At 41.7% G+C, this 24,955-nt stretch overlaps 1 protein-coding gene across 7 annotated transcripts in view; it reads right to left on the bottom strand.

Moving 5' to 3' along the window:
• cacna1bb (calcium channel, voltage-dependent, N type, alpha 1B subunit, b) overlaps window positions 1-24,955 on the bottom strand; it is a 256,626-nt gene that overhangs the window by 152,488 nt on the left and 79,183 nt on the right. For all 7 annotated transcript variants that reach the window (XM_076886301.1, XM_076886302.1, XM_076886306.1 and 4 more), the window contains exons 4-5: window positions 23,394-23,546; window positions 12,725-12,912 (exon numbers count right to left, since the gene is read on the bottom strand). In XM_076886301.1, the coding sequence (XP_076742416.1) occupies window positions 12,725-12,912; window positions 23,394-23,546 (341 nt within the window). The remainder of the gene's footprint in view (window positions 1-12,724; window positions 12,913-23,393; window positions 23,547-24,955) is intronic.

The following is a 24,955-nucleotide window of genomic DNA, read 5'->3' as shown; positions in this document are numbered from 1 at the left end:
TCTTTTTTTTGCACTATTAGAAAAGAAGGTCTGAATGATCCCCTTCTGGGCAGCGGCAGCGCAGTCATCAATCTGCAAGGTGAAATCTGGGTGAGAGAAAGTATGAAATCTACAGAACAAAGCTGCCTGAATGATTCTTCCTACTTTATGATATCAAAAACTTCACCCTTTCCCTTCTTTGCCAAGAATGAATTGATATGGGTTCAGGATATTAATGCCTCCGCTTCCCTGCATTCACACAAGTACACTTACGATGCTATTCTGCTGAATTTGTTTTTGTATCTCCTGTATTTCCTTGTTAACCCTCCCTTGAACTTCCAGCCTCATTCCAACTCATCTGAGCCTTCTCTTGCTTTTCTATCTGGGCGATCGTGGCTCAAGAGTTGGGAGTTTGCCTTGTAATCGGAAGGTTGCCGGTTCGAGCCCCGCCTTGGACAGTCTCGGTCGTTGTGTCCTTGGGCAAGACATTTCACCCGTTGCCTACTGGTGGTGATCAGAGGGCCCGGTGGCGCCAGTGTCCGGCAGCCTCGCCTCTGTCAGTGCGCCCCAGGGTGGCTGTGGCTACAATGTAGCTTGCCATCACCAGTGTGTGAATGGGTGGATGACTGGATATGTAAAGCGCTTTGGGGTCCTTAGGGACTAGTAAAGCGCTATATAAATACAGGCCATTTACCATTCTAATATGTGTGGATTAGGTGTAATTCATAACGTAATCTACTCCAGGAGAACTTGGGGAAACAGCTCCCCCAGACTCATATACTGTTTAGTCATAGTTGGAATCTCAGAAAAATTCAAGACAGATCTTTTTGAATTATTGTTATTTACCAAAGAGAATAAATTCATTTTCATTTAGATTTCACTAAAGTGAATTTCACATAACTTTAAGTTCAATATATCCCACAAGGGAAGTTTATTATGGAAAAGCTTCTTTTGAAACGAACTACATCTGGTCCTTCACCATGAATGTTTGTAGTTAGAAATGTCAATGACTTCAACTGACTAAGTAAATATATTAGCTATGAGTGAATAAAGCGTTAAGAATTATCTCCCACCATAATTCCTTTGGTTCAACTGCAGCAACAGTACTTTATGAAATCTTTATACATTTTCTTTAGCTCCCAGTGGCCCGATCCTCTTGACTGTTGCTACCACTCGATCGGCTCATTATATTTTATTTATTTAACCTTTATTTAATCACAGAAAAAGCACTCGAGATTTAAAATTATTTTTGCCAGAGTTTTCTGGTCAAGATAGGAGGAAGAAAAATCAAACGTCCTACTTCACACAGCCTGATGGAGGAAGCCAAAGAAAAATTGTTTAGCACTATCCTATTAATCTTTAATATAAGGTCTGATTTGGGTTTTGGGATTTATTAAAACAAGTCAGTGCAATGGATGTATTTTCACTAGGCCATGTTACCAGAGAATGAATGGTTGCCATCTTCACTCCCCTCCTGGCCTGCGCTGTGCTTAATGATTTAGGCCTAACATCTCAACTGATTGCTAAGCCCCAATCATGCAGGCCTAGAGATCATTCAGTGAACGCATAGTAATCACAGGTTGCTAAGAAAAAAAAACGTTTATTTCACTACTGGTTGGTGAGGAGTTGCAGGAAGTTGCTTGCTGTTAGGTGAAATTGGTCGTATAGAGGCTATTGCATGGGAAATCTGTTGATTTTGTAGTTTGTATGGAAGACAGTGATGTGTCTGCAACTTGTTAACTATTCCCTAAGCTGTTGTGAAACTGCAAAGAGTGCAATGCAGACTGGGTACAAAGTAAAAGTTGAAATACTTTTGGTTTTAGCTGTGATGCACATTTGACTTTGAAGTGAATCGTCTCAGTTTCCAGTTTGTGCCACAGCCCTCAAAGTTACACAGCTGCTTGGAGAGCACTTGGCAGGTGTTTGAAGGGTCTACCATGCAGTTGTATCTTTGTGACTTTTTTGGCCCTTGACCTCCAGTAACCACTTGGCAGTCCATCAGGGATTACACATTTTTTCCCCATTGAACAGAGGTTGTCAGAGCGTCACGAACTAGTCTCTACGCCAGTGTGACTGAGGCCTAACTGAACCACACCCATACCCACCCCTTCAAACAGGCCAGGCGACGGCAAATATGTTTGGGCACAGTTGGATTACCTTGCATGAGTACACCTTAAATGAATATTACGCTTTAGAACTTTCAGGTCCCTTCCAGATTGTTTTTTGTGTGTTTCCATAAAACTCTCCAGCCTTGTTTTTCTGTCTCTTTGCTTAGATTACTTGTTTTTGCCACAACCTTTACCCTACCATCTGGTTTTGTTTGCCTGACAACCTGCCACACCGTCTTTAAATGCCTTCTGTTTTTCTGTTGGTTTATTTATTTTTGATAAACCACATTTAAATTGCCAGCTTACTTTATTCTGCAATTGATCCCCCATTTTTAGAGTCCTGAGACTTTCTTTGTTTTTTTGCAGTGAGAGGTCAATTTTTTATTCCCTTATATGTGACAGTGTAACATGTTACACTGTCACAAAGACTGCATGAAAAACATAAGCCATCATCAGTTTATTGCATGGACACTTTAATGGGGATAAATAGGACAAAAGTTGTAAACTTCCCTTGCCTTCCATCCCCAAAGGTTCTCAGTTGGATTTAGATCAGGGAAACACACAGGATGGTCCGAAAGAGTGATGTTATTCTCCTGGAAGAAGTCCAGCGTTGTCCTTTTGAAAAACCCAGTCGTTACCACACAGACGAGGGCCCTCAGTCATGAGGGATGCTCTCTGAAGCATCTGGACATAGCCAGCGGCTGTTTGAAGCCCCTGCACCTCCTGAAGCTCCATTGTTCCACCGAAGGGAAAAGCTCTCCAGACCTTTATGGTGCCCACACACTATGGTGTGTAGAAAACATGTCAGGTGGGATCAGCTCGTCATGCCAGTAACGTTGGAAACCATCAGAACCATCAAGATTACATATTTTCTCATCTGAGAATAAAACTTTCTTCCACCTTTCAATGTCCCATGTTTGGTGCTCTCTAGCAACGTCCAAACACCCAGTTCTGTGGCGTTCAAGGAGACGAGGCCTTTGAAGATGTTTTTTGTTTTTGAAGCCCTTCAGTCTCAGATGCCGTCTGATGGTTATGGGGCTGCAGTCTGCACCAGTAACGTAAGGACCACCCAGTGTCATGATGGACAGCCAACTGGATCCTCCGGCTCAGTGCTGGTGAAATTTTTGGGGGTCTTCCACTTCACTTTTTTGTTCCATAAGCCTCAGGATCATTTAAGAAGTCCCAAATGACTTTCTTACTGCGTCCGACCTCAGCAGTGATGGCGCACTGTGAGAGACCCTGCTTATGCAGTTCAACAACCGACCACACATTTTTTTTTTTGCCTTTGCTATCAATACGTCAGTGTAACTATCTGACAGAAAATGACAATGCACAGATTTGGCCTTTTAAAGGGATGTGGTCCTAAACTATTGATCAGCTGTAAAACAGCCTCCCATATGGAAAAGAAATGGTAAAAACGTATATGTGATTACTCATGAAAGTGGCCACTTTCTCATTACTTTCATACATTGTTTTAGTAAGTATCCAAAACATACAAGTTTCATTATATAATTTTTCAAGGGATCTTATATCTGTTTTCACTCTTATATGCTTTTCATACAAGTTTCACACAAGACAGATACAAACTTTATAAGATTTATATATATCTTTTCCATATGGGCTGTCTCAGTTTAAGCGTTGAGTTCATTAAACTGCATGCTCAAAAAATGTTTTGTCTCACTCTCATGTCTTTTTATTGCATGTTGAAGCTCTGCTTGGAACCTTGCTAAGATCCAACCATGCAAAATATGATTTGTTGCCATTTTTCAAGAGGTCTTAAACTTTTGATCGGGACTGTACATAGCTACAAAGCTGCATTCACGAAATATAACCACAGAAAAATGGTGACTGTTTGAATTGCAAATGTGAAAAGTTTTGCACTGTGTAACCTACAATAATCACCCAGACACATACAGTATGTCAACTGCCTCTGAAATATTTAACCTAAAGAAATAAAAGTAACCCAGAATTCCTACAAGCAATCTGATAAATGAGCAGCATGTGGATTTATAAGGTTACTGTCACCTTGTGGCTATGCCTTACATCTTAGAATTTGAAAGCTATTGGTATTATACTGTTCACTTTACCAAACTGCTGTAGAAACAGAGCTCATTTCATACCGTTACATGCATACTGAAAATGATGATGACTTTAAAGAAAGTAATATAAGCACTGAGCTACTATAAAATCACAAGGTACAAAAGGGGAATCTATATACTGTATGCGTCCACTGCAACCTCATGAAAACAGAAAATATAGCCACAACAGCACATGCAAATTAAAAACCTGTTTAGGAGGAATTTGGTTTTAGATTTTAAAACCTTAGAAACGTAATACTCAATACTAGAAATAACAAACCACTAAAAAGATCAAAGTATGAGTACCGCAGTATAACAGCTAAATAGCATTATAGACAGTATTCTAATCTCAACTCTTTATATTATGTGACAACAGGACATGCAATATTTTCTTAGTTTAAAAAACTTTTTAGAGGGAAATTTATTTAACTTAACCTCAGTATAACTTTCCAACACATTTTGAATATTAAACCAATACTAATATAGTATTTTTATGGCTAAAGAGAAAGATGTAAAAAGAAAAAAGTAAAGTCTTTCAAAGATAGCAAATCAAACTGTCAGGTTTTGTGTCGTGGCGAGGAAGAAAGAAGCCAAACGCAGGACTCGCAGGTAGGTGAAGACTGGGAATTTATTATGATGAGCGGATGAAACAGGACATGAAACGGAGGGCTGACTGAACGGAGATAGCTGGCTGAACTGAAAAGATAGAACTGGCTGGCTGGACTGGAAACACGTATGGCGTAGACAACATCAACATCAATGACACGACAAAGAACTGGAGGAAACTGAGGACTTAAACACACAGACTGATGCGGATGATAATGAGAGACCGGTGAGTACACAGCTGAACATAATCTGGCTAACGACATGAGAGACGAGCTGATACGGGAAAAACAGGAAGTGAGAACAACATTGATGTGGCAAAATAAACTGAACATGAACAAACTGAAATCACTGGGTCAATGACCCAGGAACACAAACACTGTCCACTGAGCCCAATACTGCATATGAGTGGTGAAATAAAACCCCAAAACAGCAATTAGATGAGCCAAAGTACTTTAAAAACTAGCCAGCCTCCCTTAATCATATGCTTACATGATCTCTAATCATTGACATCCCTGATGTGTGCAGGAAATGGCATGTCTGGCAAGGTTCTCAAAATATTCAAAATTAAATCATGGAAAAAAATATTTGTAAAAATTAGACATCCAAATGTGAAACTACATAACTGATTGTGGAAAAACACAACACTACGAGAGGTGTTCTGTCTCCTGAATGCAAAGGCGGATTTTGTGCAGGCACACAGCTACTGGAGGTTAATGGAGCACTATGGACAGAATAGCTGTTTGGTCTTGGTGTGCAGACTGCAGACGTTAGATACACAGGTATGAAGAGAGAAGAAGAATGGTTTGGCCAACCAATTATTGGATGTAAGTGCACAGATCTCAACTGAGCACCTGATGGTAAACAGTGTTATGTCATAACTTTTTGTGTGGGGTCCATTTTCTTTTCCAAGATGATTTGTGGGACAATTATGAGTTCACATGTGTCTGAAAATGTGTTTTTATGAGAGCAAGTGAAGACTGGAGTTGAAATACCTTAGATCAACCATCCAAAGCAATGAATAGTGCACAAGTCAGTTATAGGAGCGAGGGCAGGCAGGGATGGAGAAGAGTGGGGTGATTTGTGACAGAAGTAGCAAGAGTGAAAAGGAAAGTTTACAAGACAGCAGTGAAACCTGCTGTGATGTATGGTTTGAAGATGGTGACACTGACAAAAAGACAGGGGGCAGAGCTGGAGGTGGCAGAGATTAAGATGTTAAGGTTTTAAGGAGAAGGGATAGTGTGTACAGGGAGTGCAGAATTATTAGGCAAGTTGTATTTTTGAGGAATAATTTTATTATTGAACAACAACCATGTTCTCAATGAACCCAAAAAACTCATTAATATCAAAGCTGAATGTTTTTGGAAGTAGTTTTTAGTTTTAGCTATTTTAGGGGGATATCTGTGTGTGCAGGTGACTATTACTGTGCATAATTATTAGGCAACTTAACAAAAAACAAATATATACCCATTTCAAACATTTATTTTTACCAGTGAAACCAATATAACATCTCCACATTCACAAATATACATTTCTGACATTCAAAAACAAAACAAAAACAAATCAGCGACCAATATAGCCACCTTCCTTTGCAAGGACACTCAAAAGCCTGCCATCCATGGATTCTGTCAGTGTTTTGATCTGTTCACCATCAACATTGCGTGCAGCAGCAACCACAGCCTCCCAGACACTGTTCAGAGAGGTGTACTGTTTTCCCTCCTTGGAAATCTCACATTTGATGATGGACCACAGGTTCTCAATGGGGTTCCGATCAGGTGAACAAGGTGACCATGTCATTAGTTTTTCTTCTTTTATACCCTTTCTTGCCAGCCACGCTGTGGAGTACTTGGACGCGTGTGATGGAGCATTGTCCTGCATGAAAATCATGTTTTTCTTGAAGGATGCAGACTTCTTCCTGTACCACTGCTTGAAGAAGGTGTCTTCCAGAAACTGGCAGTAGGACTGGGAGTTGACTTGACTCCATCCTCAACCCGAAAAGGCCCCACAAGCTCATCTTTGATGATACCAGCCCAAACCAGTACTCCACCTCCACCTTGCTGGCGTCTGAGTGGGACTGGAGCTCTCTGCCCTTTACCAATCCAGCCACGCGCCCATCCATCTGGCCCATCAAGACTCACTCTCATTTCATCAGTCCATAAAACCTTAGAAAAATCAGTCTTGAGATATTTCTTGGCCCAGTCTTGACGTTTCAGCTTGTGTGTCTTGTTCAGTGGTGGTCGTCTTTCAGCCTTTCTTACCTTGGCCATGTCTATGAGTATTGCACACCTTGTGCTTTTGGGCACTCCAGTGATGTTGCAGCTCTGAAATATGGCCAAACTGGTGGCAAGTGGCATCTTGGCAGCTGCACGCTTGACTTTTCTCAGTTCATGGGCAGTTATTTGGCGCCTTGGTTTTTCCACACGCTTCTTGCGACCCTGTTGACTATTTTGAATGAAACGCTTGATTGTTCGATGATCACGCTTCAGAAGCTTTGCAATTTTGAGACTGCTGCATCCCTCTGCAAGATATCTCACTATTTTTGACTTTTCTGAGCCTGTCAAGTCCTTCTTTTGACCCATTTTGCCAAAGGAAAGGAAGTTGCCTAATAATTATGCACACCTGATATAGGGTGTTGATGTCATTAGACCACACCCCTTCTCATTACAGAGATGCACATCACCTAATATGCTTAATTGGTAGTAGGCTTTCGAGCCTATACAGCTTGGAGTAAGACAACATGCATGAAGAGGATGATGTGGACAAAATACTCATTTGCCTAATAATTCTGCACTCCCTGTACATCACACAGAGGATGTTGAGAGAAAGACCACAGAGACCATTCACAGATGCAGTGAAGGAGGACATGCAGAGGGTTGGTGTGACAGAGGAGGATGCTAGGAATAAGGTGAGAGAGAGCCAGATGATTGGCTACCCCAAAAGAAAAATAAGTAGAAAAGACTGATGAAGTGTGGAAAAAATAAGGGGCGGCAGTTTTTTTGTAAATTCTAACTTCTAAGAGCTTGCATTTCTTGTCATAACAATTTCCATCGCACACAGAAGTGTGTGAAGACATTTGTAGTATGCACCAAATTTTATCAGGTTTATTTTTTTATTTATTCGAGGTATCTGAGGTTGGCCAGATGAGTATAAGTGTTGTTAGTTTTTACCTTTACAGTTGACTTTGCTTTGAAATTACAGAGTTGATAGCCTCTAACACAATTTCTTCAGCACATTGCCTTTTCTCCACATCTCAATAAGTGACTCAGTTTCACACTAAGTGATATAGGAGTGTCTACAGTTACTCATCAATAAATATGGGAGCAGAAATCAGGCTCATGCACATACAAACATTTCCACAATGGCAGAGAAAAAAAAAAGGACCAGGCATAAAGACGATGAAATGAAGGTATATGCACATTCTGCATTTGTGCATGGACACAATTTTCTTGTTGGAGACGTGGGCAAGAAATACAGCGATAAAAGCCAAAACAAACTGGTCAGAGTAAAAATAACTGGTGTATCAAAAAGGGATGACTTTGAGCAGAACGAAATGTAAAAGGCTGAAAATGCAAAGAAAACGTTCTGACTGAGAGGAAAGGCATTCTTGGATCACAGCGGTGCATGGCTGCAATGCTTAGGATAATGAGCCAGAAAAGCAACAGGAGATGTTTGAAGTGAATTGAGGAAGAGCGAGAAGAAGAAAAGAAGGAAAGATGGCTCTGTAAGTGGCTCCCACTGTAGTACCAGTTAGCTGCTTTCTTGTGGGAGAAGAGAAAGAAAGAAAGAAATAAGGCAGGGAAAAGCAAAGGAGACGTGTTTGGGGGAATTGAAAGAAGGATGTAAACACAGGGAGAGCAAGGGATGATTAACAGAGGAAAACAGGAAAAAGAAACAGAATTAACAGAATTTAGCTGTATTTATTTATTGAGCAAATAAATGGATGAATTCATCATTAATCACCCATAATTAGGGCAAATGCACTTATGTTTTTCAGATGCATATTGTATGAGCCATTCACCAGGCTGGAGTCGCACTTTGTCACCCGTTCAAGCGTTTGCAAGGTGCAGCTTACTAATCATTGCATATGCATTTAAAGGAGGATCACACCAACAGCACCAAGGCGATTATGTATTCCCTCTGATTTAGTGAGGTCACAGTATTTGTGGCAGTTTTGCAGACAGATTCTCCGCCTTTGAAATGAAGGCAATGAAAACATCACAGTGGGGGTTTAAAGGAGTAACAAGGAAGAATGCAGCGGGAAATGAAAAATGCTTTTAAGACAGGCTTGCATGTAACTGGGAAATATTCATGGAAACAAAAATTAGACAATATCTAACATGAGCAGTCTGACATGAGTCTCTGTGCATCCAGATTAGTTTGTGATACTTTTGGAGAACACGATCTCCTAATTTTTCCAGTTTCAGTTTGGTTTGCATGAAAATGATACATAATGTCCTGCTTTTTTGTATCTTTAATGATATAGAATCCTTCTGCAGTTCAGCTAATTACTTTTAATTTGTGGCACGCCTAATGTCTGGTGATTTCCATCCATCCATCTTCATCCGCTTTATCCGGGGCCAGGTAACGGGACCAGCAGCCTAAGCAGAGAAGCCCAGACCTCCCTCTCCCCAGCCACCTCCTCCAGCTTATCCGGGGGAACACCAAGGCGTTCCCAGGCCAGCCAAGATATATAATCTCTCCAGCGTGTCCTGGGTCTGCCCTGGGGCCTCCTCCCGGTGGGACATGCCTGGAACACCGCACCCAGGAGGCGCCCAGGAGGCATCCTTGTCAGATGCCCAAACCACCTCAGCTGGTTCCTTTCGATGTGGAGCAGCAGCGGCTCTACTCTGAGCCCCTCCTGGATGGCTGAACTTCTCACCCTATCTCTAAGGGAGAGGCCAGCCACCCTTCGGAGGAAGCTCATTTCCGCCGCTTGTATCCGCGATCTCGTTCTTACGGTCACTACCCACAGCTCGTGGCCATAGGTGAGGGAGGGACGTAGATCGACCGGTAAATTGAGAGCTTCGCTTTTACACTCAGCTCTCTCTTCACCGTGACGGACCGTCTGTTGATCTCCGGCTCCCTTCTCCCATCACTCGCGAACAAGACCCCGAGATACTTGAACTCCTCCACTTGGGGCAGGAACTCATCCCTGACCCGGAGTGGGCACTCCACCCTTTTCCGGCTGAGAACCATGGCCTCAGATTTGGAGGTCATTTTGTCTGGTAATTTTTTTTAATGCAAATCTGTACATTACTGTGTGTAATTCTGCTCAAAAACCTTTAAATAACCTAACCAAACCAAACCATAATGTCCCTGCTAATTACTAAGATGCAAAGAAATTTGAACTGTGAATTAAACCACAATACAGGGCAGCTGAATGTCTCTTTAGTTAAAGACATGCAGCTGCAACTTTAATCATCTAAATCCCCAACATTTGGTAAGTACTACTACTGCAATAAATGATACTTTGGTTTACAGTTTTTAATTGGGTTAAAATAATAAAAAACAAGAAGCTCTGGATAAAAATGGACATTGCCACATCGGCCCAGACATGTTGCTATTTCCTAATTCTGCTTGGCTGAACAGCCCGCATCCTTTAGGGAATCTTTTCTCTTGAATTCTAGCATCGTGTGTTTTCACAAGGCACTATCACGCTTTTGTCTGCACTGAAAAAAAAAAGAGGTGCTGGAGTTTAGATAACAAAACTGTCTGGGTCTATGATAGAAACGAAAAGTACTAGAAACTTAAAAGGCTGGAGGGGTTTAACCCAGTGACCCAGTTGTCTAAGACACAAGAAATCTCTGTTTTGAGTCCAAGCACAGAATGTTACGTGACATTTAGGCTCCCTCTTTTCTTATGTTTCCTCTCATCCTTTAATGTGCTCTGGTGGCTCCAGCTGTGGAAAATGTGTCTTTGCATCACAACAAACAAACAGAAAATAAATCTAAGATTTATGTTTGACAGAATTAAGAAGGCTCTGGGAGAAAGAGGCATCTTCATGCCCTAAAATAAAACCACAGAGTAAATTTACAGCCGCTTTCTTTTGGAAAAAACAGCCAGTGTTGTTGTTTCTTCTGTGATGTTTGTGAATGTGCATAATGAATCTTGGGTGAGTCTTTAATTTTCAATATGCCAACCAAATTGCTTATCTTTCCCTTTCCTTCCAGCCACAATTGATCACATCTTTATGCTTTAACTGGTATTCCAATAAAAATATCACATTTTTCTACTTGCTTTGCAGACCACAGCCTGTAATTTAAAAAGCTTCCTCTCTGATTTTTATGTCTTTCATTTGTCGTATACTGCAATGTTAGTGCCACTACTCTATTTCACATCACGTACTCCTAGACATCCTGAGGGAGCTCAAACTAGACTCACTCCTTCCCACTGAAAAGCCAGCTGAGGTGGTTTGGGTATATGATCGGGATGTCTCCCTTTGTGGGCATGCCCAAAGGGAGGAGGCCCCGCAGTATAGACCCAGAACTCGCTGGTGAGATTATATATCTTGTCTGACCTGGGAGTGCCTCGTGTTCCCTTAGCAGGACTGAAAACGTCATAAGAAGAAAGAGCATCTCGAATAACATGATTCACAGATTTATATTATCCATGTAATTGTCCTTAGTGTTTGTTATTTTTTATTTGTATATCCAGCTCTTGTTTTGCTAAGTGTTTTTTTCTTTTTATTGTGCCTGCTTGTGTTTCCCTCTGTCTGGCTTTTCCCTTCCAGTTTTCTGCTCTCATTACTGCCTGATTTAGTTTACAGACTCCTTACTGTCCTTCCCTCCATGTGTGTTTGCTTTTAGTCTGTCTCAACCTTTGTCAGATTGTTGTTGGATATCTCACGTTTTCTCTCGCTTACTCTTTTCTCATTTTGAGACATTTTTTTCCTGCCATCAGTGTGCAGCGCTTTGCATCTTTTAATTTAAGTGACTTTCTGACTCCACTCAAGTGCACTCTGGTTCTCTGTCTCTCTTTGGGTTGAACAATCTCTTCAACACGACTGATAATTTTTATGTATTTTTCCATTACGTACTTACTTGTTACTGCTGATTGCTTTATCATAACCAATCGGAGATAAACACCAGTGAGTGGACAACATTCTTCTTTAAGCTCTTCTCTCATTTCATTTATGGTCATTTAACTTCTAATTTGTTTGGGGGCTGGTCTTTTTTATGAAGCGTTGAAGCGTAAGACTTTTTTCCTGTTTCCGTTTAAAAGAAACAGACTGACTCGTATTCTGTGGATGTGAATGCACAGGGACACTAACACTGAACAGTGACACTACCATACAAACAGAAACCTAGACTGACACTGACACACTGAAGCGGACCCCTGTTTACTTGTTCAACATTTGAGCAATTGTTTTACAGTATGCATACAAAAAGGCATGGTCAAAGATGAAGTAGTCCAAAGTCTGCAAGTTTTATGAATGAATCAATGTGAAATACCTTCGTGGTTCCAGGTGTCAATGTGTGCTCCATGTGAGTGTGGAGGAAACAGGTCACACAGACCCAAAGCACAATTTTTTTTTCAGAAAATTTAAAGTTCTGCCAGGTAAACAAGCTAAAAACAGCATGATTCTGCTCGTCTAACCTTAACCTCCAGTGGTAGGCCAACACTGTAAAGGTTGCACTGAGGGAAGTGCTAGAGGAAAGGTCATGAGATTCATGCACTTTCATGGTTTATCTCAATGCAAAAATAGAACAAGAAATGAAGTCAAGCCACAAGTATCTACAGTATAAAACTATTGTGATCAGTGCATAGAATTAGAACAAGGGTTCATGCTCTTCAGATCAGCAAAATACATGTCCTGATATCATTATCAAAACAGAGAGATAAAAATATGGAGATAATAAAACTGGAAAAGTTGATGAAGAATGAGGAAAAATAACATCTCTGTGGATAATATAACAAATAAGTGGATGTTCAAAGTTTTAGTGTGGATAGACTCACGCTGTAAAGGATGTCCACCCAGCCCTCCATGGTAATGCACTGGAAGACTGTAAGCACTGCGAAAAGGATGTTGTCGAAGTTGGTAATACCAAAGTTGGGTCCGGTCCAGTACACTTTACACTCGCTCCCACTGGGACAGGTCCTCGCTGGGGGCTCATTACCACAAGGCCAGTCAGCTGTTCTCTCATCTGACCAAAAGAGAGATACAGAGAGAAAGGAAAATGATTCTGCCAGCCTGTTTAAATCTACTAGACATATACAGCATAGGCTTGTTCCTGCACTTGTGTGCGTAACCAACCAGTGTTATCCCAATGTTTCCAAAATGTTTCACATTCTTCCAAAAAGTCCAACCATCTACTCCTAATCAGTCATCGTTCATGGCTACAACACTTACAAAGAAAAATACACCACAGGTCCATTAGTCACATCTGTGTCATAGTCTGCGTGAGCAGCTGGGTGTGGCCTGTGTGGATCCCTGCCTCCTGTACCCACCTTGCTGCGGGCCTACCATCCACTCACCCCAGCAGCACACCTGGAGTTCATTCTGGGCAATCAAGGGAGGGTATTTAGGCCAGTTCACCAACCCACCTAAGTTGGTAACAGCCTCTAGCTCAAGAGCCAAGTTCCTTGTTTGCTTACCTTGTCGGCGGGTCTACTGCTCTGCCAGCCTGCTATGGCACAACACCACCACTAAGGTTCACCTTTTGGATTCTGGACACAAACCCTCTCAGTATTCTCAGTCACACTCCAGTATCACCAACCGCACTACCTGCCTTCACCACCCCACGCAGGGGCCTAGGAAACTCAGGTCAGACCTCCTAAACACTCCTCTGCCACCCACTCGGACCTCTGCCTCAGCCTCCTCCTACCCAAGTAAGGCAGTCCATTTCAGTATTCACTATAATCTCTGGCCCAACCCATGCACCCACTAACACCATTTCTCTCTCTCTCCCTTTAGTGTGCACCGTGAGCACCACGCCACCAGTCACTGCTTATGTAATGTACCTCGGGCTGCCACACTAGGATTCTCTGCCTTGTAATGAATTGTGTATGAAGTCAAGTTTCTAGGTTTTTGTTTCGCCACCACACTAGTGTCCACCCACTAACCATTATATTGTGTATAACGCCATGCTAAGGTCCCTGGTTTGTCTCTCCTTGTTTTCCCTGTGTTGTTGTAAATAAAACTTCTTTAGTTCAACTATTCTGCCTCCGCACTTGAGTGCAGTTCTGGTACAGGCCTCTGGCCCCCTTGACAATCTGCTCCAACCCACATTCACTGGTTTTCTCAGGTGAGGACCACTGACCTAGTAACCTGTAACTCTGAGTCAAGCTGCAGCCTCATGCTTTCAATCACTGCACAAAGCTCGGGTCCACAGGTGAAGGTCAGTCCAACAATCATCTTGGGAATTACAAGCTTGGCTCTCTGGCTTGGCTCACTTTAAAAGAATGACGCTATCATTGCAGCTGAGGCACTTAACTAGCAGCAAATCTTTTAGCTCCTCATCTATACTGATGACACCATAGCTCGACCTACATCTGTAAAATAGATTTCTTGTATCTTCTTTAACTTAACAGAAAAGAAGATGGCACAGATGAACTTGGGACATCCTTTCTTGTAAGTCAGGTCAGGATATTTTCCATTGATGTCCTTTCTAACATGTAGCACGCAACAGGAAAAGGCTTCAGACACATTGGCACTATTAGAAATATAGCATGTTGTTTATATAATAAGGCTGCTTGGATGGAGCAAAGAGGAGGCAGCACATATGATGGGTGCAGCAGTGAATGCACTGAACAATGAGCTGCACCGTCACACAGAGTTTATGGTAGGGAGAAGTCAGGTTAAACACCACCTTTGCTGATTGATGTTGAGAAATGAGTGAAAATAGCTGTAATGAAATATAAGAATGATGTTTTACGGACTTTTATTTCATTTTCTAATCTTTTCTTTGCATCACCACCAGCGCCTGGCCAAAGCCAGAGAAACTTAGATGATGGTGTCAGGAGATTCATCAAGAAAATGTGCATTGCATGATCACTAAAAGAAACACAACTCAATAACAACTGTTTTATTGTGGATATAAACAGAAATAATTGATACGCAGAGCAGTAAAAAACAACAACAAATAAAGTACTTCAATGCACTTGAACTGTTTATGTTTTGTATGGAAAGAATTCAGATATCATCAAATCAAGCAAACTGCAATTTGTGTGCTTTCACTTGAAGCTCTGAATCTACACCATCTCTGTAATTGCATCAGCTGCCAGAACACTGTAAACCATCCTGCTGGATAAGCATGATTTAGTCGTATTCTGCATTCAGTTTCCCTTGGATGTCAGAGCTGGGAGTAACGTCACTCCTGAGTTCAGTGCTTTCCAGTGGTAAGCTGGAAAAGCTCGGATAAACAAAATTTGTTTTGCTCCTTTGTGAAGTAGAAACTTTCATGCATCGCTAGCATTACAGCATAATGCCTACTTTTGTTGCGCTTGAAAACACCACCACAGCATGTTCATGGGAAGAATCTCATCAGTATTCTATGTGTGGCTTGTTTAACGACTCAGCAGCACAGATTATATATTTTAGAGTTTTACTACATGCACTGCTGCCATCTCGGATTGTAAATTTGGACTTGGTGAGCTCTATATATTTTATATATCTGAAATGAATGTTGTAAAATAATTTTTTCCAACCTGCCGTGGAAGCTGTCTAACAAAGGAATGGAATCTTTTCTGGGATTCTCAAAGTGACAAACAATAATATTGGTGTACATGACAGGCTGCAGAAAGTTTGGTTAAAGGATGTGCTGGCACACATGTCAGCAGATGGAAACTAGAATAAAGAATAAATACTCTGAGTATAACATATGCCTTGTGCCTCCAGAGTTTCATGAGGCGTAGTGGCTGATCACAAGTCGAGCCAAGTTTTAACGATGATTTGCAGAGCCAGATTGCAAAGCCAACATCCCCCTGGTGTCACTCCAGTGAAATGTGTCCTTTCCTTCCCACTGACAGGTGCCGTGTCAGCTGGACTCAGTGTTTACAGGTGATATGGGACCCCTCTGAGGTCTTCATTTTCTTTGGCTGGCTACACTTCTTCAGTTTTATAAGAAATGATAACCTTAAATAGCATGTTATTATTTAAAACAAGTCCGATGGCATATATACACTCAACAAAAATATAAACGCAAAACCTTTGTTACTGCTCCCATTCCCCATGGGATGTACGTAGAGACCTAAAATTCATTCCAGATACACAATATAACCATCCCTCCCAAACAGTGGTCACAAATCAGTCCAAATGTGTGGTAGTGGACACATCTGCTATATTGAGATAATCCATCCCACCTCACAGGTGTGCCACATCAGGATGCTGATCTGACATCATGAGTAGTGCACAGGTGTACCTCAGACTGCCCACAACAAAAGGCCACCCTGGAATGTGCAGTTTTTTTTGCGCTATTGGGGGTCTGGGGACCCAGAACTGGTCAGTATCTGGTGTGACCACCATTTGCCTCATGCAGTGCAACACATCGTCGCATGGAGTCTATCAGATTGTCAATTGTGGCCTGTGGAATGTTGGTCCACTCCACTTCAATGGCTGTGCGAGGTTGTTGGATATTCGTGGGAACTGGTACACGCTGTCGTATACGCCGGTCAAGCACATCCCGAACATGCTCAATGGGTGACATGTCCGGTGAGTATGCTGGCCATGCAAGAACTGGGACATTCTCAGCTGCCATCTGCCCTGAACAATGTGAACCATGATTCATCCGTGAAGCGCACACCTCTCCAACGTGCCAGACGCCATCGAATGTGAGCATTTGCCCACACAAGTCTGTTACGGCGACGAGCTGGAGTCAGGTCAAGACCCCGATGAGGACGACGGGCATGCAGTTGAGCGTCCCTGAGATGGTTTCTGACAGTTTGGGCAGAAATTGTTTGGTTGTGCAAACCAATTGTTCCAGCAGCTGTCTGGGTGGCTGGTCTCAGACGATCTTGGAGGTGAACCTGCTGGATGTGGAGGTCCTGGGCTGGTGTGGTTACACGAGGTCTGCGGTTGTGAGGCCGGTTGGATGTGCTGCCATATTCTCTGAAACGCCTGTGGAGACGGCTTATGGTTGAGAAATGAACATTCAATGCACGGGCGACAGATCTGGTTGACATTCCTGCTGTCAGCATGCCAATTGCACGCTCCCTCATTGCTTGTGGCATCTGTGGCATTTTGCTGTGAGACAAAACTGCACATTCCAGGGTGGCCTTTTGTTGTGGGCAGTCTGAGGTACACCTGTGCACTACTCATGATGTCAGATCAGCATCCTGATGTGGCACACCTGTGAGGTGGGATGGATTATCTCAATATAGCAGATGTGCCCACTACCACACATTTGGACTGATTTGTGACCACTGTTTGGGAGGGATGGTTATATTGTGTATCTGGAATGAATTTTAGGTCTCTACGTCCATCCCATGGGGAATGGGAGCAGTAACAAAGGTGTTGCGTTTATATTTTTGTTGAGTGTATATATATATACAGTGGGGCAAAAAAGTATTTAGTCAGCTACCGATTGTGCAAGTTCCCCCACCTAAAATGATGACAGAGGTCAGTAATTTGCACCAGAGGTACACTTCAACTGTGAGAGACAGAATGTGAAAAAAAAAATCCATGAATCCACATGGTAGGATTTGTAAAGAATTTATTCGTAAATCAGGGTGGAAAATAAGTATTTGGTTAATAACAAAAATACAACTCAATACTTTGTAACATAACCTTTGTTGGCAATAACAGAGGTCAAACGTTTACTATAGGTCTTTACCAGGTTTGCACACACAGTAGCTGGTATTTTGGCCCATTCCTCCATGCAGATCTTCTCGAGAGCAGTGATGTTTTGGGGCTGTCGCCGAGCAACACGGACTTTCAACTCCCGCCACAGATTTTCTATGGGGTTGAGGTCTGGAGACTGGCTAGGCCACTCCAGGACTTTCAAATGCTTCTTACGGAGCCACTCCTTTGTTGCCCGGGCGGTGTGTTTTGGATCATTGTCATGTTGGAAGACCCAGCCTCGTTTCATCTTCAAAGTTCTCACTGATGGAAGGAGGTTTTGGCTCAAAATCTCACGATACATGGCCCCATTCATTCTGTCCTTAACACGGATCAGTCGTCCTGTCCCCTTGGCAGAAAAACAGCCCCATAGCATGATGTTTCCACCCCCATGCTTCACAGTAGGTATGGTGTTCTTGGGATGCAACTCAGTATTCTTCTTCCTCCAAACACGACGAGTTGAGTTTATACCAAAAAGTTCTACTTTGGTTTCATCTGACCACATGACATTCTCCCAATCCTCTGCTGTATCATCCATGTGCTCTCTGGCAAACTTCAGACGGGCCTGGACATGCACTGGCTTCAGCAGCGGAACACGTCTGGCACTGCGGGATTTGATTCCCTGCCGTTGTAGTGTGTTACTGATGGTGACCTTTGTTACTTTGGTCCCAGCTCTCTGCAGCTCATTCACCAGGTCCCCCCGTGTGGTTCTGGGATCTTTGCTCACCGTTCTCATGATCATTTTGACCCCACGGGATGAGATCTTGCGTGGAGCCCCAGATCGAGGGAGATTATCAGTGGTCTTGTATGTCTTCCATTTTCTGATGATTGCTCCCACAGTTGATTTTTTCACACCAAGCTGCTTGCCTATTGTAGATTCACTCTTCCCAGTCTGGTGCAGGTCTACAATACTTTTCCTGGTGTCCTTCGAAAGCTCTTTGGTCTTGGCCATGGCGGAGTTTGGAGTCTGACTGTTTGAGGCTGTGGACAGGTGTCTTTTATACAGATGATGAGTTCAAACAGGTGCCATTCATACAGGTAACGAGTGGGGGACAGAAAAGCTTCTTACAGAAGACGTTACAGGTCTGTGAGAGCCAGAGATTTTCCTTGTTTGAGGTGACCAAATACTTATTTTCCACCCTGATTTACGGATAAATTCTTTACAAATCCTACCATGTGGATTCATGGATTTTGTTTTCACATTCTGTCTCTCACAGTTGAAGTGTACCTCTGGTGCAAATTACTGACCTCTGTCATCATTTTAAGTGGGGGAACTTGCACAATCGGTGGCTGACTAAATACTTTTTTGCCCCACTGTATATATACGAGTATCGTTGCCCCCCTAATATATATATTAGGGGGGCAACGATACTCGTATCGATATTGAACCGTTCGATACAGTGCTTTCGGTTCGGTACGCATATGTATCGAACAATACAAAATTTTTAATTTATTTTATCAACTTTCCTTCTGACGATGCTGTCTGTGTGGAGCGCTCAGTGAATCTGCGTTCGACAGTGCAGCCTAGGCGGAGTAGTTGAACGCAGATTCACTGAGCGCAGGGCAAGCTAGCGAGACAGAAGTTAAGCTCTCCTTGCAACATGGCAAATTGAACCTCCCCCACCCTAATTCAGATCTGGCGTTTGGAATTATTTTGGTTTTCATGTGACGTATGACCCTGAAGGTAAGCGCGTCATGGACTAAAGTAAAACAGTATGTTGGATGTGCCACGCAATGCTCAATTACATGGGTGGGAGCTAGTGTGTTAGCGCAGTTAGCTCGTTAACGTGTTGGCCGTCCAGCCCCATGCACGGGGCGATCCGCCGTAGCTCGTTAACGAAGATTTGCCGTGTTGCGGCATTAACGTCATTTCAACGAGATTTACGCTGACAGCACTAGTGGGAACACAACGAATATGACTGCACATTTACTCCGACATCATCCTAGTGCAAAGACAAGTGGAAGCAGACAAAAACAACAAGCATGCATGCTACAAACTTTACTCGAGTCATTTAGACAGCCGTTAGCACATGAATCTCCTTATGGGGACCTGATATGTTTAAATCTGTCTTTTGATACTTTGCCTTTAGATCAGAAACCATATTGGAATGTAGTTACCGTGACAATCACTCACTGGTTTTAGACTGTGCACTCTGAAGCCTCAATATTATTGTTTTACTGGCACCATGTTGGGTTTTTTGGAGTGACTATGAAGTGACCATATTTATAGTCTGATTTGTCATAACTTTTCCGTTTTGTGGTAAGCTTTTCTTTGGCTGTCACTTCTTCACCCTGAACTGTCTGATTTGGCTCAGCAGAACTAAAATATATATCCTGCTGCTTTTACACACGCACTCACATAATGCTCAGCGATTCTCTGCGCAATCAACCTCTCACATGTTTAAAGAGATTAACCTCTTTTCTGCCCTGCAGAGGTTGAGGTCAAGGTCTAACACATGTAATACACTAGGTCCTTGTGACTTTAACTAGCATTATGACTCACTCGTTAATACGCACACACACACACACACACACACACACACACACACACACACACACACACAAGAGAAGAAGAAAACATAACCATCCAGAAAGTTACCAATGCTGCACAGCTCAAACCCCGCTGTGTCCGTGTGACCAAAATAACTCAAGAACACATGTGCTGTACATTAGCAAGCTGTCACAACTGCTCACACCCTTACAAGCAGGGGTAAAACACACACATACACATGTATGCTTATGCATATAGTCAGACGCACACATATTTTACAAATAACCAAAACAATAACCTTCACAATAGCCTTCACACTCTATCCGATACTAGCAATGTGCAAATAACCCTTCTCATAATACTTTATCACTGCATTACACAATGGGTAATTTCAGCCAGTCAACCTGACTGTTTTCTATAATTACTAGAGCACTGTAGTATAATAACAACCTCATAATAGTAGCCTGGCTTAAATTTATCAGAAATTGTTTTGCTGCTCTGCTAACTCATACACAGGAGAGCCTGTTACATTTTTTTCTCCTTCCCTTTTAGTTTCATTTTAAGGGCCATAAAATAAGGTTATGGTGTCTCATACTTAAGCGTTTCACAATGTAAACGACCATTTTACACACTGTGTTTCAAATTTCTTTGGACATAATATTCAACATGCACCTCTTGTCCGCCTTTCCAGGGGGACAATATATATATATATATATATACATATATATATATATATATATATATATATACATATATATATATATATATATATATACACATATACATATATATATATATATATATGTATATGTGTATATATATATATATATATATACATATATATATATATATACACATATATACATATATATATATATATATATACATATATACATATATATATATATATATATACATATATACATATATATATATACATATATATACATATACATATACATATATACACATATACATATACATATACATATATACATATACATATACATATATACATATACATATATACATATATATATACATATATACATATACATATATATACATATATACATATACATATATATATATATATATATATATATATATATATATATATATATATATATATAGGGAAGATGGCCCCAACTGACCGAGTGCTCAGTGAATACCTCAGGCAGCAGAAACCCAAGAAAGAGGAGGGAGACGAGGAACCATCATGGAAGGACAGGCCCCTGCACGGTATGTACCACCGGCAGATAGAGGAGGTGGCTGATATCCAGAAATCCTACCAGTGGCTGGACAAAGCTGGACTGAAAGACAGCACAGAGGCACTAATCATGGCAGCACAAGAACAAGCTCTGAGTACAAGATCCATAGAGGCTGGGGTCTATCACACCAGGCAAGACCCCAGGTGCAGGCTGTGTAAAGATGCCCCAGAGACAATCCAGCACATAACAGCAGGGTGCAAGATGCTAGCAGGCAAGGCATACATGGAACGCCATAACCAAGTGGCCGGCATAGTGTACAGGAACATCTGTGCCGAGTATAACCTGGAAGTCCCGAGGTCAAAATGGGAGATGCCCCCAAGGGTGGTGGAGAATGACCGAGCTAAGATCCTGTGGGACTTCCAGATACAGACGGACAAAATGGTGGTGGCTAACCAACCGGACATAGTGGTGGTAGACAAACAGAAGAAGACGGCCGTAGTGATCGATGTAGCGGAGAAATACCAAGGGCTCAGAGAAGAGCTCGAGAGGATGTGGAGGGTGAAGGTAACGGTGGTCCCCGTGGTAATCGGAGCACTAGGTGCGGTGACTCCCAAGCTAGGCGAGTGGCTCCAGCAGATCCCGGGAATAACATCGGAGATCTCTGTCCAGAAGAGCGCAGTCCTGGGAACAGCTAAGATACTGCGCAGGACCCTCAAGCTCCCAGGCCTCTGGTAGAGGACCCGAGCTTGAAGGATAAACCGACCGCAGGGGCGTGCTGGGTGTTTATATATATATATATATATATATCTTTTACTATCTTTTATAGTGGAAAAATATTAATAGAGCTTCTGTTTTTGTTCCTGTTCTAAAGGTAGACAGCCTAGGTACTAACAGCATTTTAACATGACTCCTGTTTGGAGTCTGCCTCAAGTGGCCATTAGAAGAACTGCAGTTTTTGGTATTTCAGCATCGGTTTCATTTTTCAGCTCCAGAGTTTGCGCTTTGGTCTTAGACAGTTTGGTCTCAGAAGGCACTGCAGCAATATGTATGATGAAAGCCACTCTACTAGAATGAAAATATAAAAACTAGGAATGAATGTAATAGGTTATGCTCTGAATCCTCACACGTGGTAAAACTGAAGTAATTTATTGGTGGAAACTTTAATCTCCATATTTATATAATTGTACGTCTATCTTTAATTTAATTCTACAAATGTTCAGTTAATTTAAGGACAGTTACTTTAAAAAAAAGAGAGAAACTTTTACTACCTATTAACAGGAACTGTGTGATAGTGCACCACCATAAAAGCTATTCATTTTCCTTAGGGAACATCCTCTGAAACAATTAACTGATAAAATTAATTATTTTCCAGCGTTATCATTTCTTTTAAAAGGTAATGAAGCTATTTGAAGTTTGGAGATGAAATATACCTCCACGTTAACTGCTTTACTATACAGGTCTTTCAGAAAAACAAAAAACAAAACAAAAACAAAGCACTGACCTCATGCCCATTGTGATTGATCACACATTTGTTTTTTCAAGATCTGAGTTTCATACAAAAATCAATGGCATTCAAAGGCCTCCTGAAAGGTAAAATGCTCTTATTCTGACATGCTGCAGCTTCTATTGGTAAATTCCATTATTATTATTAAATCTGTTGAGATAAAACCTTTAAAAATGTAATGCAAAAGCTTTTCTCACTAGAATAAACTTCTGATGCAGGAGAAAGGTGAAAGCAGTAACAACCTCATTAACCCCATCTGAGTTTCCATTCGATCGAGAGGCCCAATGCTAAAATATCTCTATTGGGTTACTACAAAAGCTATCAATCATAACTTGAAGACAGTGAAAATGCCATCTATCAATATCAGGATTTGAAAAATAGCTGACAAAAACTGTGCTGTGGGTTTGTTTGCTACATTGATGTTTATCATACTGCCTCCAAGCGCTGTGAACGTGCAGCTATTCATGTGGCAGGAGTACATATACAACATAATCATTTATGCATGCCTACTTTAATAATGCATTATATGTTCTCGTATTTAACAAATACATGGACACAGACAAAAGAAAATAAATGCTCCAGCAGCTAAGCTGATCAGGCAGTGTTGTCCTACAAATGCGCCACAGACAAGCTGTCACTCTCACCAGTGCCGTTCTTGAAGCAGGTGGTGTGGAATTTGCCCATGTAAAACTCCACCCCAATGATGGCAAACATAACAATGGCGAAGAACAGCAGCAAGCCAATCTGAAGAAGTGGAACCATGGCTTTCATTATAGACTTCAACACCACCTGGAGGCCTAAGAGACAAGAGGAGAGGAGGAGAATGATTATAGGCAGGGATTTGCCAATTTCTTGGAATTTTAAAACTTAAAAGGCAAAGTGAAAACTTCATGAATATCAAAAAACTAAAGCACATACAGATACGTATGCTTGTGTCTGCTATGAAAACACATACATAATAAATTCAATTTTATTACAAATTAGGGAGGCGCAGACGTGTGTAACAAAGTTACAGTCACAGTTAAAACTGACAAATAATGACAAAATAACCTACTTGCAGTCGGTAAAATAAGTATTTGTGATAAAATGTATAAATAAATTAAATATAAATTTGAATAAAAGCAACATGCTGTATATCATACAATTGCTTTTGCTTGGAAAATTAAGTATTCATAAGAAGAAAATGGTCAGGAACTAAGCCAACTTTCCAAGAAGAATTGGATCTCGGCTGCTTTAGCATTTGCATTTACTGGTTGCATTACATTTATCACATTGCTTTTAATTAACTGCTATCTTGCTTTATGTTACCCATTCGTTCACTACATTTAGCTACTACTTAATTTAACATGTGTTTATTTAAGATAAGATAAGATAAGATAAGATAAGACTTTATTGATCCCACGACGGGGAAATTTTTGCATTACCTCAGCTCAGGTACAGATATCAGAAGGAAATACAAAAATACAAATAAGTACAACCAATGAAAAAAAGTAAGATAATACACTATATACAACGGTAGCATGCAGTCTGAAGTGTAAAGGCTGAACAGGAAAGGTGAGAGAATCGTGCCCTGTGGTGCCCCCGTGCTGTAGATTACCACCTCAGACACACAGTCATGGAGCCTCACATTCTGTGGTCTGTCGGTAAGGTAGTCGATGGTCCATGCAGTCAGCTGTTTTCTTACTGTGGCTCCCTCCAGCTTCCCTCTCCGTAGTGCAGGTTGGATGGTGTTGAAAGCACTGGAGAAGTCAAAAAACATGATCCTCACAGTGCTCCCCACCTGCTCTAGGTGAGGGATAGATGTAACAGGTAGATGACAGCGTCTTCCACCCCAATTCCAGAACAGTAGGCGATCTGCAGGGGGTCCATCGCTGAGTCCACCAGTGGCCGAAGGTGGTGCAGGATGAGCCTTTCCATTGTCTTCATCAGATGAGAAGTCAACGCAACAGGCCTGAAGTGGTTGGGCTTCTTGGGGTGTGCGATTTTTGGCACCAGAACCACACAGGAAGTCTTCCACAGTTCAGGAACCCTCTCCAGGCTCAGGTTGAAGATGTACAGGGCCACCTGACAGTGTCACGGTCCTGGGTCTCCTGACCCAGCGTTTTTAGTTCTTTGTGATTTTTGTATTATTGTACTTGTGTGTGATTTATTCTATGGCTTCTAGTTTTGATCCCTTGCCCTTCATGTCTCTCTGTGTCCCCTCTGT

The sequence above is a fragment of the Maylandia zebra genome, linkage group LG7 (genome assembly GCF_041146795.1).
Source record: "Maylandia zebra isolate NMK-2024a linkage group LG7, Mzebra_GT3a, whole genome shotgun sequence".
Classification (NCBI taxonomy): Eukaryota; Metazoa; Chordata; class Actinopteri; order Cichliformes; family Cichlidae; genus Maylandia; species Maylandia zebra.
The sequence above is the reverse complement of the archived record's forward strand: the minus strand, read 5'-3'. Positions and strand labels throughout refer to the sequence as shown.